A 27,819-nucleotide genomic window follows, 5' to 3' on the forward strand; every position below is an offset into this window, starting at 1 on the left:
GCAGTAATCCTCTGCATCACTATTTCATTTAATTTTCATATGAAATTGAATTCTCAGCTTAGGTTTCCATTATGTTTTAAAAAAGATTTCGGGCAAGTGGCCTACCTCGAATAAATTTCAGCCCAGAGACCCAAATTTCTACCACTTTTGCAGCATTTTGGGGTGAATATTGGAGATATATATTTTTTATATTCATTACAAAATAGCAAAAAACAACTCCGACAACCACGCGTGTAAAAATAACAAATTTTTATGTGGTGGGTATAAATAGAATTTGGGGTATATTCATTTAGTCATTCCGTTTGCAACACATCGAAATATTAATTTCACACCCTACAAAGTATATAAATATTTCTGAAGAACAAAAATTACGTAGGTAAAGTTTTTATCCGATTTCGGCTCCCTTTATCCGACCCAAATATGATTCGGATCGAACCATATTAAGATATAGATGCCATATGCACCGATCGGCCAATTAAGGCTCTTAAGCCGATAAAAACCGCATTAATATTCGAATATCGTTGTTATTTTTATTCAAATCAATAATATTATACAAATTGCAGACTTAAACTTATATAACTAAAAAACAATACAAATATTTAACAGCATAATAAAATGGAAAGTTGAGTAAAACTACAAATCACATACACACACAACTGTACTCTCCGCCGAGAACCCTTTCGTTTTTTGGTTAAGTTTTTTTTTTGACTCCCGCAAAAGCTTTAAGTTGTCTATATTTCAAATTTCGAAAAGCCTCAAATTTAGAAATATACTGAGATATAAACTAAAAGAAAATAAAATAAACTATAAGAGGGAATAAATTAAAGAAAAATATATATAAAAAAGAAAAAAATATATAATAAAAGAAATAATATGACAGCAGTTGGGAATAATCGTAAATTATTGTAAAGGCACCGAATAGGAATTTAAACACAAGGGTGGATGTTTCATGTCGGCATCACGTAATTCATCCGTGAAATGTTAATGTGTGAACGCTGAAAACTGTAGCAACCGTCCATTCCGAAATGGAACTGATAACATAGAAATACCAGCCTCCATCAGAGGGATACCACTTTTTTCGATTTTGACCTTGGAAGAATATATGTGACAATATGCCTTTCACAGTCAGCATTATGAACAAAATGGTACAGCATACAGACTTACCCAAACGTATATGGGCTTTGCGCTCAGTGCCCACTATAGGATATATTGGGTTGCCCAAAAATTAATTGCGGATTTTTTAAAAGAAAGTAAATGCATTTTTAATAAAACTTAGAATGAACTTTAATCACATATACTTTTTTTACACTTTTTTCTAAAGCAAGCTAAAAGTAACAGCTAATAACTGACAGAAGAAAGAATGCAATTACAGAGTCAGAAGCTGTGAAAAAATTTGTCAACGCCAACTATATGAAATATCCGCAATTACTTTTTGGACAACCCAATACCAAAGACGAGATTAAGGCCTGCATCCTAAAGTAAAGGGTGCCAATGCCAAAACAGCAAATTGCCCCTATAAAAAGCAACACACGCACATTGGTCTCCTGGAAATTTCCCACTACACTTATGTCAAGAGAGACAAGAGACCAGAAATCAAATTATACCTTTGATTTCGCACACTACATTTAAACACTGTTGTTTCAATGTTATGCCATTGAGTCCTGGTGCCTTAGGCAATGATGTTATCTCCCTTTCTCCGCGACATATTGAGTTGTTTTGCATTGGTGTATGTTGGGCCATTTCTTTTTTTTTTGTAAAGCTTGGAAAGAGCTTTGGAAATTTAAAGTCTTTCTCATTTCTGACAAGTGTTCCACAAGTGAAGAAGTTTCTTCAAGCTCTTAAAAATCCGTGGAAATAATTTTAAATTTAAATTGCTTTGATCGTTTCCAATCAAATGAATTTGTATTGAGAACCGCATTTATTTTAAAAGTTATAGTGAGTGTTTGCTTTTTATACCCGTTTGTCGGAAGATGGAAAAATTTTTGGTGTTTTTGCTAATTTTTGTTTTTTTTCTGAAAGGTCAACGTATTATTCTTACGCATATGAATTTTTTTTTAACGTGGAATTTTGGAGAAATTCATAAACCAAACTCCCATTGATCCTTAATTATTTCTGGCCTTTCCAATCATTTATGGTGCTTTACGATTGCCGCATATATTAGGGAGTTATAACTTCTCCCTAGCAGATACAAGCAAAGGTTAATTTATTGTTGTTACTATTCTCTTAACTCCAATTGAAAAACGAAAATACCATATAAAACGATACCCAATTTTAATGAGCGGTTGTCTGTTTCCTTCACATCTCAACTTTATCCTCTCTTTGATCAAATTGATTGTTGTGACGGACGAATACCCTGATCTATTGGGAGTGCCATTACTTCGCTTTTACGCAAAGCACATCAGTCTATCAGTTATCATCGTGGATTTAAATCGTTGTATCCGTGGTCAAGGAAGTGGAGGGGGAGTATTTGGGGACTGCAGTAGAGCCCTGGTCGCCGTAATGTGCTATGCAGCCCGAAGAATTGTGTTTATCTGCCTATAATTACAGCGAAAAGTGCCCTAGTTTATAGTGCGATCTATTCCGTTAAATCCTTTTTGTGACATCCTGAATTATTATTATTTGAAAAAAAAAAACAAGGGAAAAAGTAACCTAAAAATCTTTCAAAGCTAATTTCTGCTTTGTATGCCTAAACCCCATGTAAATCGTTCGATTTTAGCCTATTCCCTTCATTATTTTATGAAAAAAAAAAATGTTTTAAACGGTAATTTTTGGTTGATCAAAAAGAAAGCAAAAGTTTAAAGGAAAAAGAGTGTAACAATGTTACAAAAAAAAATTTTTTTCAAAACATTAACCCAAAGACTACAACAACAATTCACATAAAAGAGACAATATAAACATACCAGTGTTCGAAAGTGCAAATTGCCTTGTCTGCCACTCTGCCCTCCCCTGCTGAAAGGCCTTTCATCATGGGATCCAAACGACAAGTAAGTGGTTTTTTTTCTCTTTTGTTTTGTTGTTGTTTGCCTAATTAGAATCACCACTTGCTAATATTGAGGCTGTGGCTTTGTGAACCGTTGGGCTATGCGAGAGCAGTGGTGGTTTTAGAGCAGGCTCTCTTTTAAATGATCTATTTCAAAATATATATTTTTCTTTTCGATCACAAATTGAACTATTTCAATTATTAATTTAAACCTTGGGAAAAAACTTAGTGATTTCCAACAAAATCTGGAAAAAGGAATCGGCAATAACATTCATGTATGCGTTTCGATGTTATATTTTGTGATTTAACGCCTACCTTTTATTCTCTGTTTAAAGTTTTAAAAGCACCAAAACCTTTGAAGTCAGCCTATTGCTGCCATACGTGAATGATTTTCTTGTATTTTTTTTTCGCATATAGCAAGTACCCATTTGTTGTTGTAATCGAAGGCATTTGTACTCCATTTAGTGGCTGCAATTTTTGTTGTAATAATGATTTTGGTTAAATGTTTTGAAACTACAACAATATTTTAACCACCGAATAAGACCAAGCAAAGAATATCACTAATACACATATAAATACATCTCTCCGGAAACAGGTCATTGAACTTTATTCATCTTACTTTGCGTTTTTTATACTCTCCACCATACGATGGGGGGTATACTAATTTCGTCATTCTGTTTGTAACTACTCGAAATATTCGTCTGAGACTCCATAAAGTATATATATTCTTAATCGTCGCGAGATTTTATGTCGATCTAGCCATGTCCGTCCGTCCGTCTGTCTGTCGAAAGCACGCTAACTTCCGAAGGAGTAATGCTAGCCGCTTGAAATTTTGCACAAATACTTCTTATTAGTGTAGGTCGGTTGGTATTGTTAAAGGGCCATATCGGTCCATGTTTCGATATAGCTGCCATACAAACCGATCTTGGGTCTTGACTTCTTGAGCCTCTAGAGTGCGCAATTCTTATCCGATTGGAATGAAATTTTGCACGACGTGTTTTGTTATGATATCCAACAACTGTGCCAAGTATGGTTGAAATCGGTCCATAACCTGATATAGCTGTCATTTAAACCGATCTTGGGTCTTGACTTCTTGAGTCTCTAGAGTGCGCAATTCTTATTCGATTGGAATAAAATTTTGCACGACGTGTTTTGTTATGATATCCAACAACTGTGCCAAGTATGCTCCTGATTTAATCGTTTCGTCTCCTGCTTTATTTGCTCCATTTTTAACTCGCACTCTCTTAAGTGTGTTTCTTGAGCTTCAACAGCCACTTCTTCGCCTTTAAGGTTTTTCCAATCTTGTGCGTAAGCTTGTAACATTTTGCATTCATGTTTTAATTCGTTTTGACGTTCGTTTGAATCCCGCTTACGTTTCTAGAAAAGAATTATAAATCAAAATATATATCTTACTTCTAATGTTGACAAATTTTTCATTGATTCTTAGTGAGAAAATGCTTTATTTTTTTAGGAATTTTGCAGTAATCCTCTGCATCACTATTTCATTTAATTTTCATATGAAATTGAATTCTCAGCTTAGGTTTCCATTATGTTTTAAAAAAGATTTCGGGCAAGTGGCCTACCTCGAATAAATTTCAGCCCAGAGACCCAAATTTCTACCACTTTTGCAGCATTTTGGGGTGAATATTGGAGATATATATTTTTTATATTCATTACAAAATAGCAAAAAACAACTCCGACAACCACGCGTGTAAAAATAACAAATTTTTATGTGGTGGGTATAAATAGAATTTGGGGTATATTCATTTAGTCATTCCGTTTGCAACACATCGAAATATTAATTTCACACCCTACAAAGTATATAAATATTTCTGAAGAACAAAAATTACGTAGGTAAAGTTTTTATCCGATTTCGGCTCCCTTTATCCGACCCAAATATGATTCGGATCGAACCATATTAAGATATAGATGCCATATGCACCGATCGGCCAATTAAGGCTCTTAAGCCGATAAAAACCGCATTAATATTCGAATATCGTTGTTATTTTTATTCAAATCAATAATATTATACAAATTGCAGACTTAAACTTATATAACTAAAAAACAATACAAATATTTAACAGCATAATAAAATGGAAAGTTGAGTAAAACTACAAATCACATACACACACAACTGTACTCTCCGCCGAGAACCCTTTCGTTTTTTGGTTAAGTTTTTTTTTTGACTCCCGCAAAAGCTTTAAGTTGTCTATATTTCAAATTTCGAAAAGCCTCAAATTTAGAAATATACTGAGATATAAACTAAAAGAAAATAAAATAAACTATAAGAGGGAATAAATTAAAGAAAAATATATATAAAAAAGAAAAAAATATATAATAAAAGAAATAATATGACAGCAGTTGGGAATAATCGTAAATTATTGTAAAGGCACCGAATAGGAATTTAAACACAAGGGTGGATGTTTCATGTCGGCATCACGTAATTCATCCGTGAAATGTTAATGTGTGAACGCTGAAAACTGTAGCAACCGTCCATTCCGAAATGGAACTGATAACATAGAAATACCAGCCTCCATCAGAGGGATACCACTTTTTTCGATTTTGACCTTGGAAGAATATATGTGACAATATGCCTTTCACAGTCAGCATTATGAACAAAATGGTACAGCATACAGACTTACCCAAACGTATATGGGCTTTGCGCTCAGTGCCCGCTATAGGATATATTGGGTTGCCCAAAAATTAATTGCGGATTTTTTAAAAGAAAGTAAATGCATTTTTAATAAAACTTAGAATGAACTTTAATCACATATACTTTTTTTACACTTTTTTCTAAAGCAAGCTAAAAGTAACAGCTAATAACTGACAGAAGAAAGAATGCAATTACAGAGTCAGAAGCTGTGAAAAAATTTGTCAACGCCAACTATATGAAATATCCGCAATTACTTTTTGGACAACCCAATACCAAAGACGAGATTAAGGCCTGCATCCTAAAGTAAAGGGTGCCAATGCCAAAACAGCAAATTGCCCCTATAAAAAGCAACACACGCACATTGGTCTCCTGGAAATTTCCCACTACACTTATGTCAAGAGAGACAAGAGACCAGAAATCAAATTATACCTTTGATTTCGCACACTACATTTAAACACTGTTGTTTCAATGTTATGCCATTGAGTCCTGGTGCCTTAGGCAATGATGTTATCTCCCTTTCTCCGCGACATATTGAGTTGTTTTGCATTGGTGTATGTTGGGCCATTTCTTTTTTTTTTGGAAAGCTTGGAAAGAGCTTTGGAAATTTAAAGTCTTTCTCATTTCTGACAAGTGTTCCACAAGTGAAGAAGTTTCTTCAAGCTCTTAAAAATCCGTGGAAATAATTTTAAATTTAAATTGCTTTGATCGTTTCCAATCAAATGAATTTGTATTGAGAACCGCATTTATTTTAAAAGTTATAGTGAGTGTTTGCTTTTTATACCCGTTTGTCGGAAGATGGAAAAATTTTTGGTGTTTTTGCTAATTTTTGTTTTTTTTTTCTGAAAGGTCAACGTATTATTCTTACGCATATGAATTTTTTTTTAACGTGGAATTTTGGAGAAATTCATAAACCAAACTCCCATTGATCCTTAATTATTTCTGGCCTTTCCAATCATTTATGGTGCTTTACGATTGCCGCATATATTAGGGAGTTATAACTTCTCCCTAGCAGATACAAGCAAAGGTTAATTTATTGTTGTTACTATTCTCTTAACTCCAATTGAAAAACGAAAATACCATATAAAACGATACCCAATTTTAATGAGCGGTTGTCTGTTTCCTTCACATCTCAACTTTATCCTCTCTTTGATCAAATTGATTGTTGTGACGGACGAATACCCTGATCTATTGGGAGTGCCATTACTTCGCTTTTACGCAAAGCACATCAGTCTATCAGTTATCATCGTGGATTTAAATCGTTGTATCCGTGGTCAAGGAAGTGGAGGGGGAGTATTTGGGGACTGCAGTAGAGCCCTGGTCGCCGTAATGTGCTATGCAGCCCGAAGAATTGTGTTTATCTGCCTATAATTACAGCGAAAAGTGCCCTAGTTTATAGTGCGATCTATTCCGTTAAATCCTTTTTGTGACATCCTGAATTATTATTATTTGAAAAAAAAAACAAGGGAAAAAGTAACCTAAAAATCTTTCAAAGCTAATTTCTGCTTTGTATGCCTAAACCCCATGTAAATCGTTCGATTTTAGCCTATTCCCTTCATTATTTTATGAAAAAAAAAATGTTTTAAACGGTAATTTTTGGTTGATCAAAAAGAAAGCAAAAGTTTAAAGGAAAAAGAGTGTAACAATGTTACAAAAAAAAATTTTTTTCAAAACATTAACCCAAAGACTACAACAACAATTCACATAAAAGAGACAATATAAACATACCAGTGTTCGAAAGTGCAAATTGCCTTGTCTGCCACTCTGCCCTCCCCTGCTGAAAGGCCTTTCATCATGGGATCCAAACGACAAGTAAGTGGTTTTTTTTCTCTTTTGTTTTGTTGTTGTTTGCCTAATTAGAATCACCACTTGCTAATATTGAGGCTGTGGCTTTGTGAACCGTTGGGCTATGCGAGAGCAGTGGTGGTTTTAGAGCAGGCTCTCTTTTAAATGATCTATTTCAAAATATATATTTTTCTCTTCGATCACAAATTGAACTATTTCAATTATTAATTTAAACCTTGGGAAAAAACTTAGTGATTTCCAACAAAATCTGGAAAAAGGAATCGGCAATAACATTCATGTATGCGTTTCGATGTTATATTTTGTGATTTAACGCCTACCTTTTATTCTCTGTTTAAAGTTTTAAAAGCACCAAAACCTTTGAAGTCAGCCTATTGCTGCCATACGTGAATGATTTTCTTGTATTTTTTTTTCGCATATAGCAAGTACCCATTTGTTGTTGTAATCGAAGGCATTTGTACTCCATTTAGTGGCTGCAATTTTTGTTGTAATAATGATTTTGGTTAAATGTTTTGAAACTACAACAATATTTTAACCACCGAATAAGACCAAGCAAAGAATATCACTAATACACATATAAATACATCTCTCCGGAAACAGGTCATTGAACTTTATTCATCTTACTTTGCGTTTTTTATACTCTCCACCATACGATGGGGGGTATACTAATTTCGTCATTCTGTTTGTAACTACTCGAAATATTCGTCTGAGACTCCATAAAGTATATATATTCTTAATCGTCGCGAGATTTTATGTCGATCTAGCCATGTCCGTCCGTCCGTCTGTCTGTCGAAAGCACGCTAACTTCCGAAGGAGTAATGCTAGCCGCTTGAAATTTTGCACAAATACTTCTTATTAGTGTAGGTCGGTTGGTATTGTTAAAGGGCCATATCGGTCCATGTTTCGATATAGCTGCCATACAAACCGATCTTGGGTCTTGACTTCTTGAGCCTCTAGAGTGCGCAATTCTTATCCGATTGGAATGAAATTTTGCACGACGTGTTTTGTTATGATATCCAACAACTGTGCCAAGTATGGTTGAAATCGGTCCATAACCTGATATAGCTGTCATTTAAACCGATCTTGGGTCTTGACTTCTTGAGTCTCTAGAGTGCGCAATTCTTATTCGATTGGAATAAAATTTTGCACGACGTGTTTTGTTATGATATCCAACAACTGTGCCAAGTATGGTTCAAATCGGTCTATAACCTGATATAGCTGCCATATAAACCGATCTTGGGTCTTCACTTCTTAAGCCTCTAGAGTGCGCAATTCTTATTGGAATGAAATTTTGCACTACGTGTTTTGTTATGATATCCAACAACTGTGCCAAGTGTGGTTCAAATCGGTCCATAACCTGATATAGCTGCCATATAAACCGATCTTGGGTCTTGACTTCTTCAGCCTCTAGAGTGCGCAATTCTTATCCGATTTGCATGCATTTTTGCACGAAGTGTTTTGTTATGATATCCAACAACTGTGCCAAGTGTGGTTCAAATCGGTTCATAACCTGATATAGCTGTCATATAAACAGATCTGGGGACTTGACTTCTTGAGCTTCTAGACGGCGCAATTCCTATCCGATTTGGTTGAAAATTTTCATGAAGTATTTTATTCTTACTTTCAACAACTGTGTCAAAGAAGGTTCAAATCGGTTTATAACCTGATATAGCTGCCATATAAACCGATCTGGGATCTTGACTTCTTGAGCCTCTAGAGGTCGCAATTATTATCCGATTTGCCTGAAATTTTGTACTACGGATCCTCTCATGACCATCAACAAACGTGTTTATTATGATCTGAATCGGTCTATAGCCCGATACAGCTCCCATATAAATCCATCCCTCTATTTTACTTCTCGAGCCCCCAAAGGGCGCAATTCGTATTCGAATTGGCTGACATTTTACACAGATCTCCAACATATAATTTAATGGTGGTGCAAACCGCATCATATCTTGATATCGCTCTAACAACAGAGCAAATCTTTTTATACCCTCCACCATAAGATGGGGGGTATACTAATTTCGTCATTCTGATTGTAACTACTCGAAATATTCGTCTGAGACCCCATAAAGTATATATATCTGTGATCGTCGTGAAATTTTATGTCGATCTAGCCATGTCCGTCCGTCTGTCCGTCCGTCCGTCTGTCTGTCGAAAGAACGCTAACTTCCGAAGGAGTAAAGCTAGCCGCTTGAAATTTTTCACAAATACTTCTAATTAGAGTAGGTCGGTTGGGATTGTAAATGGGCCATATCGGTCCATGTTTTGATATAGCTGCCATATAAACCGATCTTGGGTCTTGACTTCTTGAGCCTCTAGAGTGCGCAATTCTTATCCGATTGGAATGAAATTTTGCACGACGTGTTTTGTTATGATATCCAACAACTGTGCCAAGTATGGTTCAAATCGGTCCATAACCTGATATAGCTGTCATATAAACCGACCTGGGGTCTTGACTTCTTGAGCCTCTAGAGTGCGCAATTCTTATCCGATTGGAATGAAATTTTGCACGACCTGTTTTGTTATGATATCACACAACTGTGCCAAGTATGGTTCAAATCGGTCCATAACCTTATATAGCTGTCGTATAAACCGATCTTGGGTCTTGACTTCTTGAGCTTCTAGAGGGCGCAATTCCTATCCGATTTGGCTGAAATTTCGCAAGACGTTTTTTATTGTTACTTTCAACAACTATGTCAAATAAAGTACAAGTCGGTTCATAACCTGATTTAGCTGCCATATAAACCGATCTGGGATCTTGACTTCTTGAGCCGCAATTATTATCCGATTTGCCTGAAATTTTGTGCTATGGATTCTCTCATGACCTTTAACATACGTGTTTATTATGGTCTGAGTCGGTCTATAGTCCGATATAGCTCCCATATAAATCGATCTCTCTATTTTACTTCTTGAACCCACAAAGAGCGCAATTCTTAATCGAATTGGCTGACATTTTACACAGGTCTCCAACATATAATTTAATTGTGGTCCAAACCGGACCATATCTTAATATCGCTCTAATAGCAGAGCAAATCTTTTCTTATATTCTTTTTTGCCCAAGGAGAGATGACGGGAGAAGAACTCGACAAATGCGATCCATGGTGGAGGGTATATAAGATTCGGCCCGTCCGAACTTAGCACGCTTTTACTTGTTTTATATCCTTTTTTTGCCTAAGAAGAGATGCCGGGATAAGAACTCGACAAATGCGATTCATGGTGGAGGGTATATAAGATTCGGCCCGGCTGAACTTAGCACGCTTTTACTTGTTTTCTTTTGCTTTCTTATACTTACTGAACAAATGTGCATGTAACATTGGAATTTCGCTTAACTGTCCGGTTAATAGTAACAGACACTTACAAGTAGACGCCTAACACTGTAAAAAATCATGTTGGGGTAAATTACTTGAATTAAATTGTCTTCGAATTTTTATAAATATTGTTGCTTTTATATATTTTTTATATCATCTACATACAAGTGATAACCAAGAAAATAATGAATCTAGCTGGACAATGGCAAGATCCCATACCCGACGACGAGCAATAAGGCCGAGCCAAATAAGCGTGCCAATGCCATATTGTCAGCTAATAGACTTAACCAACTTTTACAGCCTTTTCGAGAAATTTAAATTGACCGTTGTATGGTACACATGGCTCAGTAAGACGGCTGCAATGTATTTGGGAAGAAAAGTAACTTGAAAAATCAGGAACAAAGACACTGGAATTCAATAGATTTTGTGGCCGTCTTTTCCAAGATTGGGAAGACAAGGATAGGCAAATATCCTCATATTAAGCCATCAGGCGGTGCAGTGGCGGGACACTCAATACCGCCTAACGGACAGGGAGCCGACGACGAGACAATCACCGACTCTCTCAATATTTAGAAGACTAGGATAAGCAAAGATCCTAAAACTAAAACATCAGGCAGGGGCGAGAGACACAACACAGCCTATCGAACAGGCACACGACGACGGAACTATCAACGACTTTCTTGAGATTAGGAAGACTAGGATGGAAAAAGATACTAATGCAGTGCAATAACAGAGAACTCAATGCCGCTTAACGCACAGGGAGCCAACGATGAGACCATAACCTACTCCCATTTACTCAAGATTTGGAAGACTAGTATAGGCAAAGATCCTAAAATTGGAACATCAGGTGGTGCTGGGACTCAATACAGCCTAACGAACAGGAAGCCATTACCGACTTTCTCAAGATTCGAGAGACTAGGATATGCATAGATCCTAATACTAAAATATCAGCCTAAAAAATAGGGAGCGGACGATGAGACCATAACCCACTCCCAAGAAGCCAAACTTATGGAGGACCAATGACTGAGGTCATCCAGATAAACCTGCACCGGAGCGAGACAGCTACTCAGGCTCTGATAAAGAAAATCAGCGAGGGCAAGATTCATAATGCCTTAATTCAGAAGCCATGGACGACCAGAAATAATTTTTCTGGACTGAATCAACTACCAATTATTCTATGCTAACACTAATACTCGGCCAAGGACATGCGTCAGTTGCGTTGCCAACGGCCAAATGTGAAATAAAAATATCCATTTCTTTATTGAATTGCAAACCTTTATGCAATTTACTTAGTAGCTGAATGTTCAAAACACTGATTTTTTTTTTTTTTTTTTTTTTTTTTTTTTTTTTTTATTCTTAAGTCTATAGATTATAATCCTTACAGACTAAATTATATGCTAAATATTTACGAATATATACATATTTTAGATTCAAAATAAATAAAACTATGTGTTTAAGTGAAGTATTAATTTTCTTTTAACAGAATCACGTTTTTCAGAGAGATCGATGAGGCTATAAAATTTATTAAATTCAACAAAGAGGCGGCGTAAAGGGTCGTTGTTTGCATAGTTTGATGTGAAATAATTTATTTGAAATAGCTGATAGTTTCGGGATGGCCTTAAGGGAACATTTATGTAAATTCTATTCAAAATAAAATCGGAGATTATTTTGCCTTGCATTATATTGATAAGGAAAGTAACATTCAGCATTATTCGTCGGCTTTTTAATGTTGGTAATTTTATTAAGTTTAATCTGTATTTGACTGCATTAGACAAAAATTTCCAACGTTATACTAATTTTTATTTCAAGGTTGTATCTCCTGGCAACGTAACTGAAGTTGAGTTGCAATCCATAATAGACCCATTAAATTATGTATTTTACCCAGAGTTGTCAATGTCGGGTGCAACAGTGATAAGACCGGGAGACGGTGGAGTATACCTGGCATCACTTTATCTGAATTCTATGCAGAATTCTTGAATACTAACGACCTAACAACACTTAATATTGGAAACACCGCTACCTTTATTAATAGGATTAGGGAGAAGGTTTTAGATGTGACAATATGTTCGGAAAATCTAATATATGACGTTCAGAATTGGAGGGTCTTCATGGACCATTCATTCTCAGACCATCGCTACATTAGGTTTAGGCATGGCCAGCACCAAATCAGATAAGCATCCGTAATAAGTTGAAAACCAACTGGCCAAAATTCGGAAGACTACTCGGAAAAAGACTTGTGCAAGATAATTTAGATTGTCCAAGCATAGACGACAATGTCAACAATGCTACGACTGCACAAGTGGAGTCTTTCGCAGATAGTTTTTCTCCTCGGGAAAGAAAACCAGCCCAAGAAAACCCCAGGATGACCGTGGAGAATCGGAATATTGGGAAAGAGGACCGCAGACTTTTTAACAGAGCATGTCGTAAAAAAGTGCCAGAGCAGCAAAAGGTTGTTGTTGTTGTAGCCACAATTTCATGTGGAGGTGGCGATTCCGTCAAGCTTCTGTAGGAAAGCAAGCTCAGTCTGGTCCAAAGGAGCGATCGCCGCGGGAACAGGTTGGTCATTGGCTATTTAAAGGCGCCAATAAATTGCCTTGTCATATCGAACTTCATAGGCACTCAGTATTTGTGCAGAAGCCGGTGCCGCCTGGCCTCTCACTGAGACTCTCCACTCGATACCGCTTATTGTCCGCTACTGCCGTTACAGCTACTCCGTATGGAGCATTCCACTATCCGAAAACTGTGGAAGCGCCCGGTAGCTCGTAGCTAAGCTTCTCGTGACAGCAATGAACATCACACAAAAGGCCTACAGACATATAAGCCTTACGTCCTTTCTACTCAAAACCATGGAACGTATTGTGGACACCATGATAAAGAGTGGGACATCCAGCGAACTGCTCAAATATAAACAGGATGCCTATGTCAAGGGAAGGTCGGTGGAGACCGCCCTGCACGAGGTTGTGCATAAAATAGAAGAATCTTTCGATGACAAAACGTACACACTGGCGGTATGCATTGACATCGAGGGGGCTTTTAACAATGTGCGGACCGACACATTGATCCAATCCTTAGACCAGTATCGGATGGACCGGGTTCTTAGAGACTTGATAAACCATATGCTAAGGCACAGGTGGATAAATTGCGAATCCCATGACATACATATATAAGAGAAAGTGGCACAGGGGGGGCATTTTATAGCCACTCCTTTGGGTGAACACCATAAATAACCTATTACTGATGCTGACTGAGGAGGGATTTGAGCCCGTCTGATATGTAGATCCGGTTAGGATGCGAACCAGCTATGCATTGGCGCCGAAAGGATCTTGCATATAACATATGACTGGGCTAGGCCCAGGGGTCTCAATGTTGGAAGTGTCATATTCTGGAGCGTACTGAAAAGACTCACAGATGTTAAGCACTATGTAGACGGACCGTAGGCTCGATATGGGGCCTGAATCCGAGGATAGTCCACTGTCTCTACAGGAGCGTGATTAGACCAATATTTACTTATACCTCAGTAGTTTGGTGGACTGCTATGAAAATAAAGTGCAATATAAGGGCCATACAACAGGTTCAGAGAACATGTTGTCTTGGCACAGACGGAGCGATGAAGAAACCACTAGGGCACTGGAGACCATTCTAGATATCCGACCCATTGACATACAGATTAAATGAGAGACAGCCACTACGGCTTTAAGACTTAAGGCTGCGGCTATAAGACTTAGCTGCCATATAGACTGATCTGCCAAAAATAGGATTGAGCCCAAAAAAGGAGCATTTCTTATCTGATTTCGAAGAAATTTGAAACAATGAGTTTAAGGAGACCCCTAAACCTTTTTATTGAATGTGGTCCAGATTGGACAATATTTTGATATAGCTCCCATATAGACCGATCACCCGAAATTGTGTATTAAACTCATAAAAGGATCAGTGAGTTTTGGTAGACCCCTACACCCTTTTGTTGAATGTGATCTGGATTGAACCATATTTGGATAAAGTTGCCATATAGACCGATCTTCCGAAATAGAGTATTTAGCCCATATATAGAAATGGGTTTCTACCGGGTAAATACCCAACGCTTAGGTATTTACCCAATAAATACCTTTTTGGGTATTATTATAATTTTGCAGATTTCTTGGGTATAAAAATATTTTCCAAAAAATTTTAATGGTTTCGTATTCTTTGCATATAAACCTGACCTTCTGATCTTATAAAATCGGATTTTAGTTATATATAGCCGCTATATCGACAGATCTCCAGACTAAGTCTTGAGGCAATCCGATTCATCCGATTTCGATGAAATTTGGCACAGTGGGTTCTGATAGAAGATAGAAGTTCTGATAGTGTGGTTCAGATCAGAATATATTTGGATATAGCTGCCGCATACCGCCCGATCTCCCGATATAGGGTATTGAGATCAAAAAAGATCCATTTATTACCCGAATTCGATGAAATTTGGCACATTGTGTTCCACCAGCCCTACCCATTCCTGTCAAATGTGGTCCAAATCGAACCATATTTGGATACAGCTGACCGATCTGACGATAAAGTGTAATGAGCCCATAGAAGGAAAATTGTTCATCCTATTTCAATGAAATTTGATACAGTTGTTGTTGCTGAACAGTTGCCTGAGGAACATCGACTACATCGCTAAGGTCTGGCGGATTGCAGGAGACTGAAAATCCTCCTGCCACAATCCATACAGGAGGGGAAGGCATCGAAACGGGACCCGATAAGCCCTGTGTGGTTGGGTCATCCGGTTGGACTGGGCTCAAGGTGTGTGCCAGCTGGGAAGGACGGAACTCAAAAAGTTCTTCGACAGCAGCAGCAAGTGGAGCATCTAAGGAGGAATCGTCCACCCCGAAAGACAAGATCTAACGAATCTTGTGAGGATGAACCCGTGGCGGAATCAGAACACGAGGCTAACGCAACAGGTGGAAGTTTTGAGTCCTTATTATGGTCCGGCTTTTGTAAATAAACCTCCACCATTGTAGCGCCGCTTCGGCCCTCAAGGATACGGAGAATGGCAGACACGGGGCCTGTGTTCTTGCAAATAGTAGTTTTTCGTCTTCCGTCTCTAAGCACTTAAGATTTAGTAGCAAATATGTCTCATTACTGGCTGACTTCACTATATATAGCATACGATTCAGAGATGCCGCCTTCAAACTTTTGCTGGTTGAAGCCGCTTCTGCAGGGAAAAAGGGGCTCATTGTAGTGATGCAAATGCACATCACCATATATGGAGAAGTTTGAACGTCAACGTAAGGGGTGAGCTGCTTACCGAATATATTATAAGTTGCAATCTGGCGATTTGTAATAAAGGGTATAAACCGACTTTTATTACCAGGAATAGGCAAGGGGTACTGGATATTACCTGTGTATAGGGATAGCTCTGAGCACCATTGCTGTCACGAGAAGCTTAGCTTCGAGCTACTAGGCGCGTCCACAGATTGCGGATTGTAGAATGCTCCATACGGTGTAGCTGCAACAGCAGTCGCGGACAATCAGCGGTATCGAGCGAAGAGTCTCAGTGAGAGGCCGGGCGGCACCGATTCTTGCCCAAATACTGAGCAACTATGATTCTCGATATGACAAGGTTGGCCCCTTTAAATAACCAATGGCCACAATGTTCCCGCGGCGATCGGTCCTTTGGTCCGAAACGAGTTTGCTCATCTACAGGAGCATGACGAGGATCATCACGTGTCAATGCATACCGCCAGTGTGTACGTTTTGTCATCGAAAGATTCTTCTATTTTATGCACAACCTCGTGCAGGGCGGTCTCCACCGACCTTCCCTTGACATAGGCATCCTGTTTATATTTGAGCAGTTCGCTGGATGTCCCACTCTTTATCATGGTGTCCACAATACGTTCCATGGTTTTGAGTAGAAAGGACGTAAGGCTTATATGTCTGTAGGCCTTTTGTGTGATGTTCATTGCTGTCACGAGAAGCTTAGCTTCGAGCTACTAGGCGCGTCCACAGATTGCGGATTGTAGAATGCTCCATACGGTGTAGCTGCAACAGCAGTCGCGGACAATCAGCGGTATCGAGCGAAGAGTCTCAGTGAGAGGCCGGGCGGCACCGATTCTTGCCCAAATACTGAGCAACTATGATTCTCGATATGACAAGGTTGGCCCCTTTAAATAACCAATGGCCACAATGTTCCCGCGGCGATCGGTCCTTTGGTCCGGAACGAGTTTGCTCATCTACAGGAGGAGGATCACCACTTCCACATGCAAATGTGGTTACAACAACAACAACGATTGGGGCATCTATAAGGCTGAGCTAAGCAAATATAAGGGCGAGCTGAGAAAGCTCGGTGGAATTCTGTAGCTCGGTGGAGGATACATTTGAGGCCTCTAGGCTAAGGAAGATTTTGTCCTCGAGCCCTATTACGGTGGTGTACATTCAGAAGTCAGAGAATGTATGGACAATGTCTAGTGAGGAAACATTAGAACTAGTCGTTGATATACATTTCCCGGGAAATGCTCCAACGGACAACGTGGCGCTAGAAGAGGTTGTCAATGATATGCATTCATCAGGGGTTATTAAGGAAATTGTGTCTGAGCCGAAATTCCTTTGGACGATAAGAAGTTTCGACTCCTTCAAGTCACCAGGCCCTGATGATGTACCACCGGTTTGAATACAAACTGTGTACTTTGTTTGAATATATACCTGTGGGATGGAGGGACGCGAAGGTAATTTTTAATTGCGAAAGCAGGAAAACCTTACCACACGAAAGCGAATGATTTTCGTCCTATTAGTCTGTCATCCTTTATGCTGAAGACTCTTGAGAGGTTGATAGAAACATATTTTAGGGGAAAGATCCCTGGAGATCGCCTGTCGCGGCAGCAGCATACATAGTAAAGGCAAATCCATTGAAAAGATGGCTTGGGCTTACGATCTGTGGAATCAGGAATCTCTAGGTGCAACAGCGAATTGGGCTACCGAAAGCAGTCTAGGTATAGGTCCGTGCAAGATCTAAAAATATGGGTCAGCAGAGGAACGCCTTAAGGAGTTGTACTGTCTCCTCTGCTTTGCTATATTCAGCTATTAACAATATATTATTGACTCTGGAAGAAGAAGGTCGCGTATGCTGATGACGTGGCCATTGCGGTTAGAGGAAAGTTTTCAAGTACTCTAAGAGCTATAATACAGGAAGCTCTAGGGGCAACAGCGAATGGGACTACCGAAAGTGGTCTAGGTGTAGGTCCGTGCAAGACAGTAGTAGTTCTTTTCAGCAAGACATACAAGCTGCCTACAGTGGCACCTGTCTCCTTAAGAGGAAAGAATGTTCCATTTACAGAAAGCGCAAAATACCTGGGAGTTTCGCTGGACAAACAAAACAGTTTTGCAGTGTAAGAAGGAGACTAACACCTTCTCTGAGGATGGCACAACCCTCATCGTTTGGGTGCCGGGCCATAACGGAGTAAGGAGGAATGAAAGGGCAGACGATTTGTTAGTCAATCAGTTGTTGTCCCAATCGTTGTTGTTGTAATAAATAGTTAAACATGTGCAGGGCATGTGGGCAAGATGATAAGACGTTGGCGCGTTTCCTATGTCAGCTTTCGCGGCTAACAGACACCGGCACTTAGGTGAGGACACAATACCAGACATGAAGCAACTTATGGTAGTGGTTTGGAAAACAATTAAGGATTTTGTAAGTAGCACGAAATTCATAACTTAAAATTTTCTTTTAGTTTTTAGAGCGCACAACAAGCCGATTACTGGCTTAGATGTATGTCCACAGTGGCATGGGCAGATTAATATCTGCATCCTCTTTTCGACCTCACATAAACTTGGTTAACCCGAAGCCTTTCGGGTCGACACAGTCCGATTTAAGTGCTTGGGCGACGAACGCGCATTCAACAGTGGAACAGCGAAGCAGTCGGTAGGACTGCGAAAATCCTATATGGTGATCCGATTTGTGAGAGGACGAGGCTATAACTGAAAGGAAGTAAGGAGGTCAATATAGCTTTCGGTACCATAACGGGACACATAGGACAACGAGCTCAACTATGCAAAATCGGTGGCAAGTGATAGCATGTGGGGAAGATGATAAGACGTAGAGCATTTCCTATGTCATTGCCGGATTTCGCTGCTAAAAGACACCAGTACTTAGATGGGGACACAATACCAGACATGAACCAACTTAGGGGAGTGGTGCAGAAAACAATTAAGGATTTTGTAAGTAACTTAAAATTTTCTTTTTCGAGATAACTTAGTTTTTAGAGCGCACAACAAGCCGATTACTGGCTTGTGTATGCCCATAGTGGCATGGGGTAGATTAATATATACACCCTCTTTTCAAACTTACCTAACCTAAATAGATTTGCGAAATTTTTTTGGTTTGCAGCAGCGATGCAGTATATTCAAACCTCAATTGATACATTTTCCGTACTTATTTGATATTTAATTTTAATGTAATGATTTAATTCTTTTAATTTGTTTCTTTGTGTTGATACGTACTTTTTACTGATACCTTATTACAAGTAACCGTTGAGTGGAGCGGAGCAATCGAGAGATGATGACAGCGGGATGACGGAAGAAGTGAGCGAGGACTTCGCTAAGCTCACAAGAAGACCGAAAAAGCAATTCGGGGCATTGCGAAGGAGACGCAGGAGCGAAAGTGCAGAATTCTGGAAGGAATAGAACTGATATTCCAGACACTTCTACGGAAGCTGGAAAGAGAAACAAATCTCCCGAAGAGCATAACAATGCTAAAATGCTGAAGAAGTAAGAGAGTTTCCCGCTTTCAAGTATTTTGGGAAGACCAAGCCACCCCTCCCGCAATGGAGACTCTAGACAATATCTTGCGTAGGAAGTCATATACAAAGTCGGAACCGGAACGAAAGAAGCGTGCACGACTCCTGAGTCTTCATGGAGTACTGTGAATTCCAAAAAGGCGACACAGCCATCACGGAAGGGGAAGATGGTCGCTGGATAAAGTAAAGACCCTCCCTCTCATGCTAGAGCGGCAAGGAAGCACAACAGAGATGAGCAAACTTATGCAGTTATCAATATTGATAGTGCATCCGGCAGGATTCCACCAGATCGAACATGTGTGGAACTCTGAAGAGGGTCTACCTATACAAATGATGAGCTGCGAGTACAGAGGGGACAACTTTACGATGCCCTTTGCGTCAGCAGAATATATTAATACTGTCGAGAAGGTAGTCGGAAGTATCCACGCTCCCTGGGCCGCAAAGCTCAACCTAGTGAGAAAGATAGACTTCCCACAACTCACAAAGGCAACTATCTTCATCAAGGGATGAATCCCATGGCAGCCGGTTGTAAACACCAGATTGATCCGATGGAGTCCTCATCGGCAAGGGCTGCTGCCTCAATGTGCGTGTTCGTCCTATGGAAGAGGCACATCTCAGAGTGCCTTCTCTCGGGAAGTAATCTACGAGATAGTGAATTTTATGAGTCAGAAGAACATATTGGTTGCAGCGATCCGTAGACAAAGCTGACCAATACCTGCAGCTTGTAACGTTGTCACGGATACAATGTGCTACATAAGGATCGCTTAAGGAATGGAGGTGGGGGATTGGCCTCCGTGATACACCATTCCGTGCAGTATAGACCCATCTCGCCTGCGCCTGGCGCTAGTGACCCAACATGGAGTGCATTGGGATAGCAGTCAGGTCTAGAACTGACGAGATAGAGCTGTACATACCGCCAATTGGTAGTTGTGACCCAGTAAATGACCATCCACCTCCCTATAATTCTCACCATCGACCGACCACCCGACTTCATAACCTCTGAGCGCCGGACGTTTATCAATCAAAAGAGGACAGTTGGGCTGGCTTCAGGGAGTACACCAATCGCCGCTCTAGTGAACTGACACCCCCCTCAAATGTGCTAGTTGTCGAGAGGAAATTCCGAGACATCATTAACGCAGCAGCCGCTCGCTTTATACCAGCGAATCGAATACCCCAAGTGCGACCCAATTAACAAGCGCAGGCTGTGGTATTCGCAGACGAGCGGGATGGGATTCATTGAACGAACCCCACTAACTCCAGAAACAGCGAGCTGAATCTGGAAATAAACGGAAGCGGAATTTGTGGCTGGCACACTTGGAGCAATGTAACTTAGGTACCGGTTTAGGCAAGCTATGGTCTACTGTTAAGTCACTCTCGAACCCAGGTAGACGGGATGACAGGACTTCAGTCTCTTTTGGCGACATAACTGTGACTGTTCCGAAGAGATACGACAGGTTGTTCAACCATAGCCGCAGACATTTCCCGTGGCTTCACTCAGCCTAGGCCATGTGATAGCGGTCCTCGTGGCACTGGACCTATCGAAGGCATTCGACACGGTCAGTCATGCCAAACTATTTGAGGACATCGCCAACACGTCCCTCCAGCCAGGCCTGAAACGCTGGGTCGCGAATTATCTGTGTTGTCGCCAGTCATTTATGGAATTTAGGGATAAGAAGTCGAAGCACCGTAGAGTGCAACAGGGAGTTCCCCAAGGCGGGGTGATAACTTCGGCACTGTTTAACCTCCACAAATCCTCCATTCTACACACCCCACTCCCTATTTTCCATGCTTCGCCCATATGTTTGTCTGGTATTGTGTCCCCACCTAAGTGCTGATATCTGTTGGACGCTAAAGCCGGGCAACGACATAGGAAATGCTCCAACGTCTCATCATCTTCCCCGCATGCCCTACACTGCGTCGCCCCGAAAGGATTCGTGTTAACCAAGTTTATTGGCGGCAGTTCTCTGGCCTTCGCAGACACATCATCTTCTTTCTCATTCCCAGTTACTCCGCTATGGCCAGACACCCAAACGATGCGGATCGTGCCATTCTCAGAGAAGGCGTTAATCCCCCCTTACATTCCAAGACTGTTCGTGATCTTAGCGTCCTGGTTGCTATTGCCCTTATGGCAATTTTACTGTCCGTAAAGATGTTCATACTTGACACCTTCGCGTTAACACCATACCACCTCACGCATTCCGTGATCGCCCGGATCTCCGCCTGCATTACCATATGGTCAGGCAGTCTAAAACAGATATCAGTGCCTGGGTTCTCAATGTAGACCCTCAGGCCCACTCTGTCCTCTAGCTTTGGTCCATCCGTGTAACATGATCATCCAGATGGCAATACTATGGTTCCGTCAATCCAAGACTGTGCCGCTGGCAGCAGTGCCTCGCACTCGACCTCAAGTGTTCTCTGAACCTGTTGTATTATCCTTTTCGATTTTCGAGAGGAGAGTCTCAGTGAGGAGTCAGTTGGCACTGGCTCTTAACTAAATACTGAGTGCCAATGATACTCGAGATGACAAGGCGAGTTATTGGCGCCTTCAAATAACCAATGGCCAACATCAGCGTCTGTTCCCAGGTTAGGGGCGGCTGGCGGCGAGCGTCGGATCTTGGAGCAAGCGGTTCGCCACAACGAGGGATACATGCAATCCCACAAACCCATGCGGTTGGGGCGCTGGGCCAGTAACCCGCCCCCGGAAAACATAGAATTATTATGAAAAACAAAGGAATAGTAAAAACGGACCCCCCCCCCAACGTTGACGACCCACGCAAACGAAAAAAGGACCATGATTTGCGGATCTGCACCTGGAATGTCCGCACTCTTTATAGAGAAGGTGCAGTATACGCGCTGGCGGATGTTTTAGAGAAGTACAAGGCAGACATAACCGCCTTACAGGAAGTGCGATGGACTGGGAATGGCGTCACTACAACACCAAACGGTGACGAACTATACTATAGCTGCCATAACACGAGGCATGAATTTGGCTGCGGATTTGTGGTTAGTCGAAGACTTAAACACCTAGTCTCCAGCTTTACTCCGGTGGATGAGAGGCTAGCCACAATCCGCATAAAAGCCAAATTCTTCAACATCAGTCTTATTTGTGCCCATGCCCCGACGGAAGGCAAAGACGAGCAGACCAACGATATTTTCTACGAGCGCCTAGAGAGAGAATATTACCGCTGCCCCGCCCATGATATTAAAATCGTTCTGGGAGATTTTAATGCGAAAATAGGGAAGGAAGAAATTTTTGGTCCAACAGTCGGAAAGTTTAGCCTCCACGAGATAACGTCCAGTAATGGGTTGAGGCTGATAGATTTCGCCGCGGCAAAAAACATGGTAGTTAGTAGCACCAGATTTCAACATAAAAATATCCACAAAGCCACATGGCTGTCACCCGATCAAAACACGAGAAACCAAATTGATCACGTTGTGATAGATGGAAGGCATTCATCCAGCGTGTTAGATGTACGATCGATCCGTGCAGCGAATATAGATTCGGATCATTACCTTGTTGCAGCAAAGGTTCGCACCCGTTTGAACATGGCGAGGAAAGTACGATCTGACACTGCACGGAAGCTGGACATTGAAAAGCTGCAGACACAACATATGGCAGCGGCATACTCCACTCGACTGACCCAACTGCTTGATGAAAGCACTCCTTGTTCCGATGATATAATGGAGCAGTGGCAAACTATTGCCCACTCCATGGAAAATGCCGCGAAATCCGTACTTGGGTACCGAAAGCCTCCTCCAAAAAACCCATGGTACGATCAAGAGTGTCGAGATGCTACTGAAGCCAAGAATGCGGCATATAGAGCAACCCTGCAATCAGTAGCAACGCGCCAGATGAAGGAGAGGTATCGGGAGAAAAGGAGAGAGGAGAAACGTCTATTCCGCAGAAAGAAAAAGGAAATGGAAAGATGTGAGTGCGAGCGAATTGAGATGTACAGGAGTCAGAATGAAGTCCGGAAATTCTACCAAAGAATTAAACACCAAACCGATGGCTTTGGTGCAGGCACATCCTCCTGCAGAGACAAAGAAGGAAATCTGGTAGCTGACACAGACAACATGCTGAGGATATGGAAAGAACATTTTACCCAATTGCTAGTGTCCGATGTTGGCGGCGAAGAGGATACCGCAGAACCAATCCCTGATGATGGTATAGAATGTTTACCTCCTAGTCAGAATGAGGTCCAAGTAGCAGTAACCCGACTAAAGAACAACAAGGCAGCAGGAGCCGACGGGTTACCCACTGAACTATTTAAGACCGGAGGCGACACGCTGATAAGGCGTATGCATCAGCTTATCTGCGCAATCTGGCTAGAAGAACGCATACCCGATGATTGGAACCTCAGCATACTATGTCCCGTACACAAGAAAGGAGACAAGACGGAATGTGCCAACTACAGAAGAATAAGTCTCCTCCCCATCGCATACAAGATACTCTCGAGCGTACTGTGTGACAGATTAAAACCTAAAGTCAATGAGATAATTGGGCCCTATCAATGCGGTTTTAGAACTGGTAAATCCACCCTGGACCAGATATTCACACTGCGCCAAATCCTGGTAAAGACCCGAGAAGGACAAATCAACACCTACAACCTCTTTGTTGACTACAAAGCCGCCTTCGATACTCCTTTACGTTCAAAGGTATTTCAAGCCATGTCTGAGTTTGGTATCCCTGCAAAATTAATAAGACTCTGCAGGATGACACCTGCTGATACTCGTTCCTCAGTAAGAATAGGAAAGAATCTCTCCGAACCATTTAATACCAAACGAGGTTTCAGACAAGGAGACAAGGTGTGATCTCTTTAATATCCTGCTGGAGAAGATTATACGAGATGCAGAAGTAAATAGATATGGCACACTAATCACAAGAGAGCACATGCTACTTGCCTATGCCGACGATATCGATATCATAGGTCGGTCACCGGAAGTAGTAACTGCAGCCTTTGAAAGAATCGAAAGAGAGTCAGTGAAAATGAGTCTGGCAGTAAATGGAGATAAGACGAAATGGATGGTCTCCACTCCCAAAAAGCCTTGTACAACCGAGCAGATAAAGAACATGGAGAAAGTTGGGAACCACAACTTTGAGATAGTCAGTAACTTTATCTACCTCGGCACCGCCGTAACCGAAACGAATGACACCAGTTTTGAGATAAAGCGAAGAATAATACTGGCAAACAGATGCTACTTTGAACTAGGTAAGCAGCTTAGAAACAAGGCCATCTCTCGACAGACGAAGACTACACTTTACAAGACACTGATACTACCCGTGCTGTTATATGGTTCTGAAGCATGGGTACTTGTGAAAGCAGATGGAGTATTTGAGAGAAAGATTCTTCGTAAAATATATGGACCAGTTTGCGTTAACGGATAATATAGGCGACGTATGAACCACGAGCTGTATGAGCTGTATGACGACGATAGCATAGTTACACGCATCAAAATACAACGGCTGTGTTGGCTAGGTCATGTTGTCAGAATGGATGAAGAAGCTCCAGCAAAGAAGTCTTTTAAGGCAAACACGGTGGTACACGCAAACCGGGAAGACCAAAAGCCCGATGGAAAGATCAAGTTGTGGGAGACACCTCGAAACTTGGTGTCAGAGATTTTAGAATGAGCGCAGAAGATCGAGGCGCTTGGAACGCTATTCTACGTTCGGCTAGTGGAAGAAATATTCTGTCATAGCCAATTAAAGTAAGTAAAGTAAGTTGTATTATCCTTACGTTGCACTTTTTCTCCATCGCAGTTTACCAAACAACTGAGGTGTAATTAAGAATCGGTGTAATCACACTCCTCTAAAGTTGTGAAATATCCTTGGATTCAGGCCCCATTTCAAGCCTACGGCCCGTCTACATAGTGCCCTTAATCTGTTAGCCTTCTCGGTACGCTCCTGAATGTCACACTTCCAATTCAGTTTCCTGTCCAAGATCACACCTAAGTATTTGACCTAGTCAGATATCGAAATTGTTCTATTGAGGAAACGTGGTGCGTCAAATAGGCCCACCTTCGTCTTCCTCGTGAACAGGTAGATTTCTGTCCTCTCTGGGTTAACATTAAGACACCTAGGTCTAACCCAGTCGTTAACCATCTGCAAGACCTTTTCGGCCCTTCTGCATAGCTGGTTCGAATACTTACCCCTTACAAGTAATTTTACATCGTCTGCGTAGCAGACGTATTCAAATCCTTTCTCAGTCAGCATCCCTAATAGGTCATTTATCGTGGTCACCCATAGGAGTGGCGATAAAATGGCTGCCTGTCGCGTGCCTTGTGCTAATTTCTCCCTTATAGTTATGTCATGGGGTGCATGCGCATACAACCCCTGTGAAACAGCGAAACGGTTGGTAGGACGGCGAAAATCCTATGGGGAATTCAGATCGTGAGAAGACGAGGCTATTACTGAAAGGAAGTAAGAAGGAGGTCGGTATAGCTATTGGTATCATAACGGGACACATAGGACTACGAGCTCAATTATGTAAAATCGGTGCGGCAAGTGATAGCATGTGTAGGGCATGCGGGGAAGATGATGAGACGTTGGAGCATTTCCTTTGTCATTGCCCGGCTTTCGCGTCTAGCAGATACCGGCACTTAGGTGGGGACAAAATACCAGACATGGACCAATTTAGGGGCTTGGTATGGGAAACAATTAAGGATTTTGTAAGTAGCACGGATTTCCTAACAAAAATTTTTTTTTCGAGTTTACTTTTTAGTGTTTAGAGCGCACAACAAGCCGATTACTGGCTTAGGTCTATAGGCAGATTAATATCTGTACCTTTTCAACCTAACCTATGTCATGGGAAGCCACCGTGGTGCATAGGTTAGCATGCCCGCCTATCGTGCCCAAACACCCGGTGGTTATTGTAAAGAGAGACAGAAACAAAAGGTATGTTTTCTAACAAATCCATATACGGACTCAAACAATCGGCTAGGTCTTGGAGCTAAACGATTCACAATGTTTTGATAAACAAAAATTTTAAGCAAAGTCGTGTAGATCCCTCCAGTTACGTGCGTTCAGAAAGGGAAATAAATATATTTATTTTGATTTACGTTGACCTCATTTTGATTGCCTCTGGACATGATTTAAAAATTCGAAAAGGTAAAGAAATGCTTTCAAATTCGAGACTTCGGAGAGATACAAAATTATCTAGGCTTTAAGGTAGAAAGGTTTAAAGATGGATATTTTGCTATAACACAAACGGTATATATAAAAAAAAACAACTGTTAAATTAATTTGGCCTCGAAGATTCTAAATCCTTTTTCACGCCACTGGAGCTTTCCTGTGGAAAATTAAACAAAACGCTTGAATTATTAATCAATAATAAAATAAAATACCAACAGCTGACAGGATGTCTGCTGCTGTGTCGCATTGTCATCTACAGAATCTGAATAAATAGCTTTAGCGGAAGCTTCAAAAGAGGCTATGTGGATGAATCGTTTGTTGCCAGATTTTGAAGAAACCAGAGCTGTATCAAAATCGTTGAGGGGTTGAAACTAAATAAATAGTAGAACTTAGCATATTGATATAAAATATCATTTCATCAAAGATTACGTAGCCAAAGGCCTTATGGGATGCCAATACACAACAGATGAAATGGAAGCCGATATGCTGACGATGCCATAACCAGCTTCTAAATTGAAGTATATTAGAGAAAAGAGTAAACTTGAAGATAATTTAGAATTTAAAGGGTTGTTGAGATAATTTTTTTTGCTTTCTGTGACATTCTAAATTGTTATCGTTAATTGTCATTTATCTAATACTGATATATGCCATTTATAATTGCTTTTCTCTCTCTCCCTCTTACGTTTAAATCTGTTCAGTTTTGTCAATAACGACTATTTGTTTCCTAATCTATACTTTAATACAGAATTTACAGAGTTTTTCTATAGTTCAACTGTCCAGCCAGACCCAGATCCTTTTAGACTTACCCCATCCTAGTCGCAGAGTTCCTGCATCTGGATACAGAACAAAGCAGAATTAAGCAGACGAAAGATATAACACAGCACACTGCGACAACAACAACGGAATCAAGGCTGCCTTTTTCAAGATTGGAAAGACAAGAACAGACGAAGATATTGGTACTATATTGAGACATCATGCCGAGCAGTGGCAGGTGATTCAATACCGTTTAGCAAACAGGTGACGAGAGAATCGAAGACTGTCCCAATAATGGGAACACTAGGACAAGCGAAGATCCTAATATTAAAACATCAAGCACTGCAGGTGCGAGACACATAACACAGTCTAACAAACAGGGACCCAACGATGGAACCATCACCGACTTTCTCAAGATTCGAAAGACT

General features: G+C 40.6%; 1 protein-coding gene and 2 pseudogenes across 1 annotated transcript in view; all 3 read right to left on the bottom strand.

Annotated features, from left to right (window-relative positions):
• Positions 1–900: 900 nt before the first annotated feature.
• LOC131996865 (DNA damage-regulated autophagy modulator protein 1-like) lies at positions 901–1,740 on the bottom strand (annotated as a pseudogene).
• Positions 1,741–2,575: 835 nt separating this feature from the next.
• Positions 2,576–27,819, bottom strand: part of LOC106093765 (structural maintenance of chromosomes protein 5-like) — a 146,610-nt gene continuing 121,366 nt past the window's right edge. The window contains exons 6-7 of the mRNA XM_059367036.1: positions 4,153–4,357; positions 2,576–2,604 (exon numbers count right to left, since the gene is read on the bottom strand). Of these exons, the coding sequence (XP_059223019.1) occupies positions 2,576–2,604; positions 4,153–4,357 (234 nt within the window). The remainder of the gene's footprint in view (positions 2,605–4,152; positions 4,358–27,819) is intronic.
• Positions 5,359–6,198, bottom strand: LOC131994319 (DNA damage-regulated autophagy modulator protein 1-like; annotated as a pseudogene).

This window comes from Stomoxys calcitrans, chromosome 1 (assembly GCF_963082655.1).
Source record: "Stomoxys calcitrans chromosome 1, idStoCalc2.1, whole genome shotgun sequence".
NCBI classification, from domain to species: domain Eukaryota; kingdom Metazoa; phylum Arthropoda; class Insecta; order Diptera; family Muscidae; genus Stomoxys; species Stomoxys calcitrans.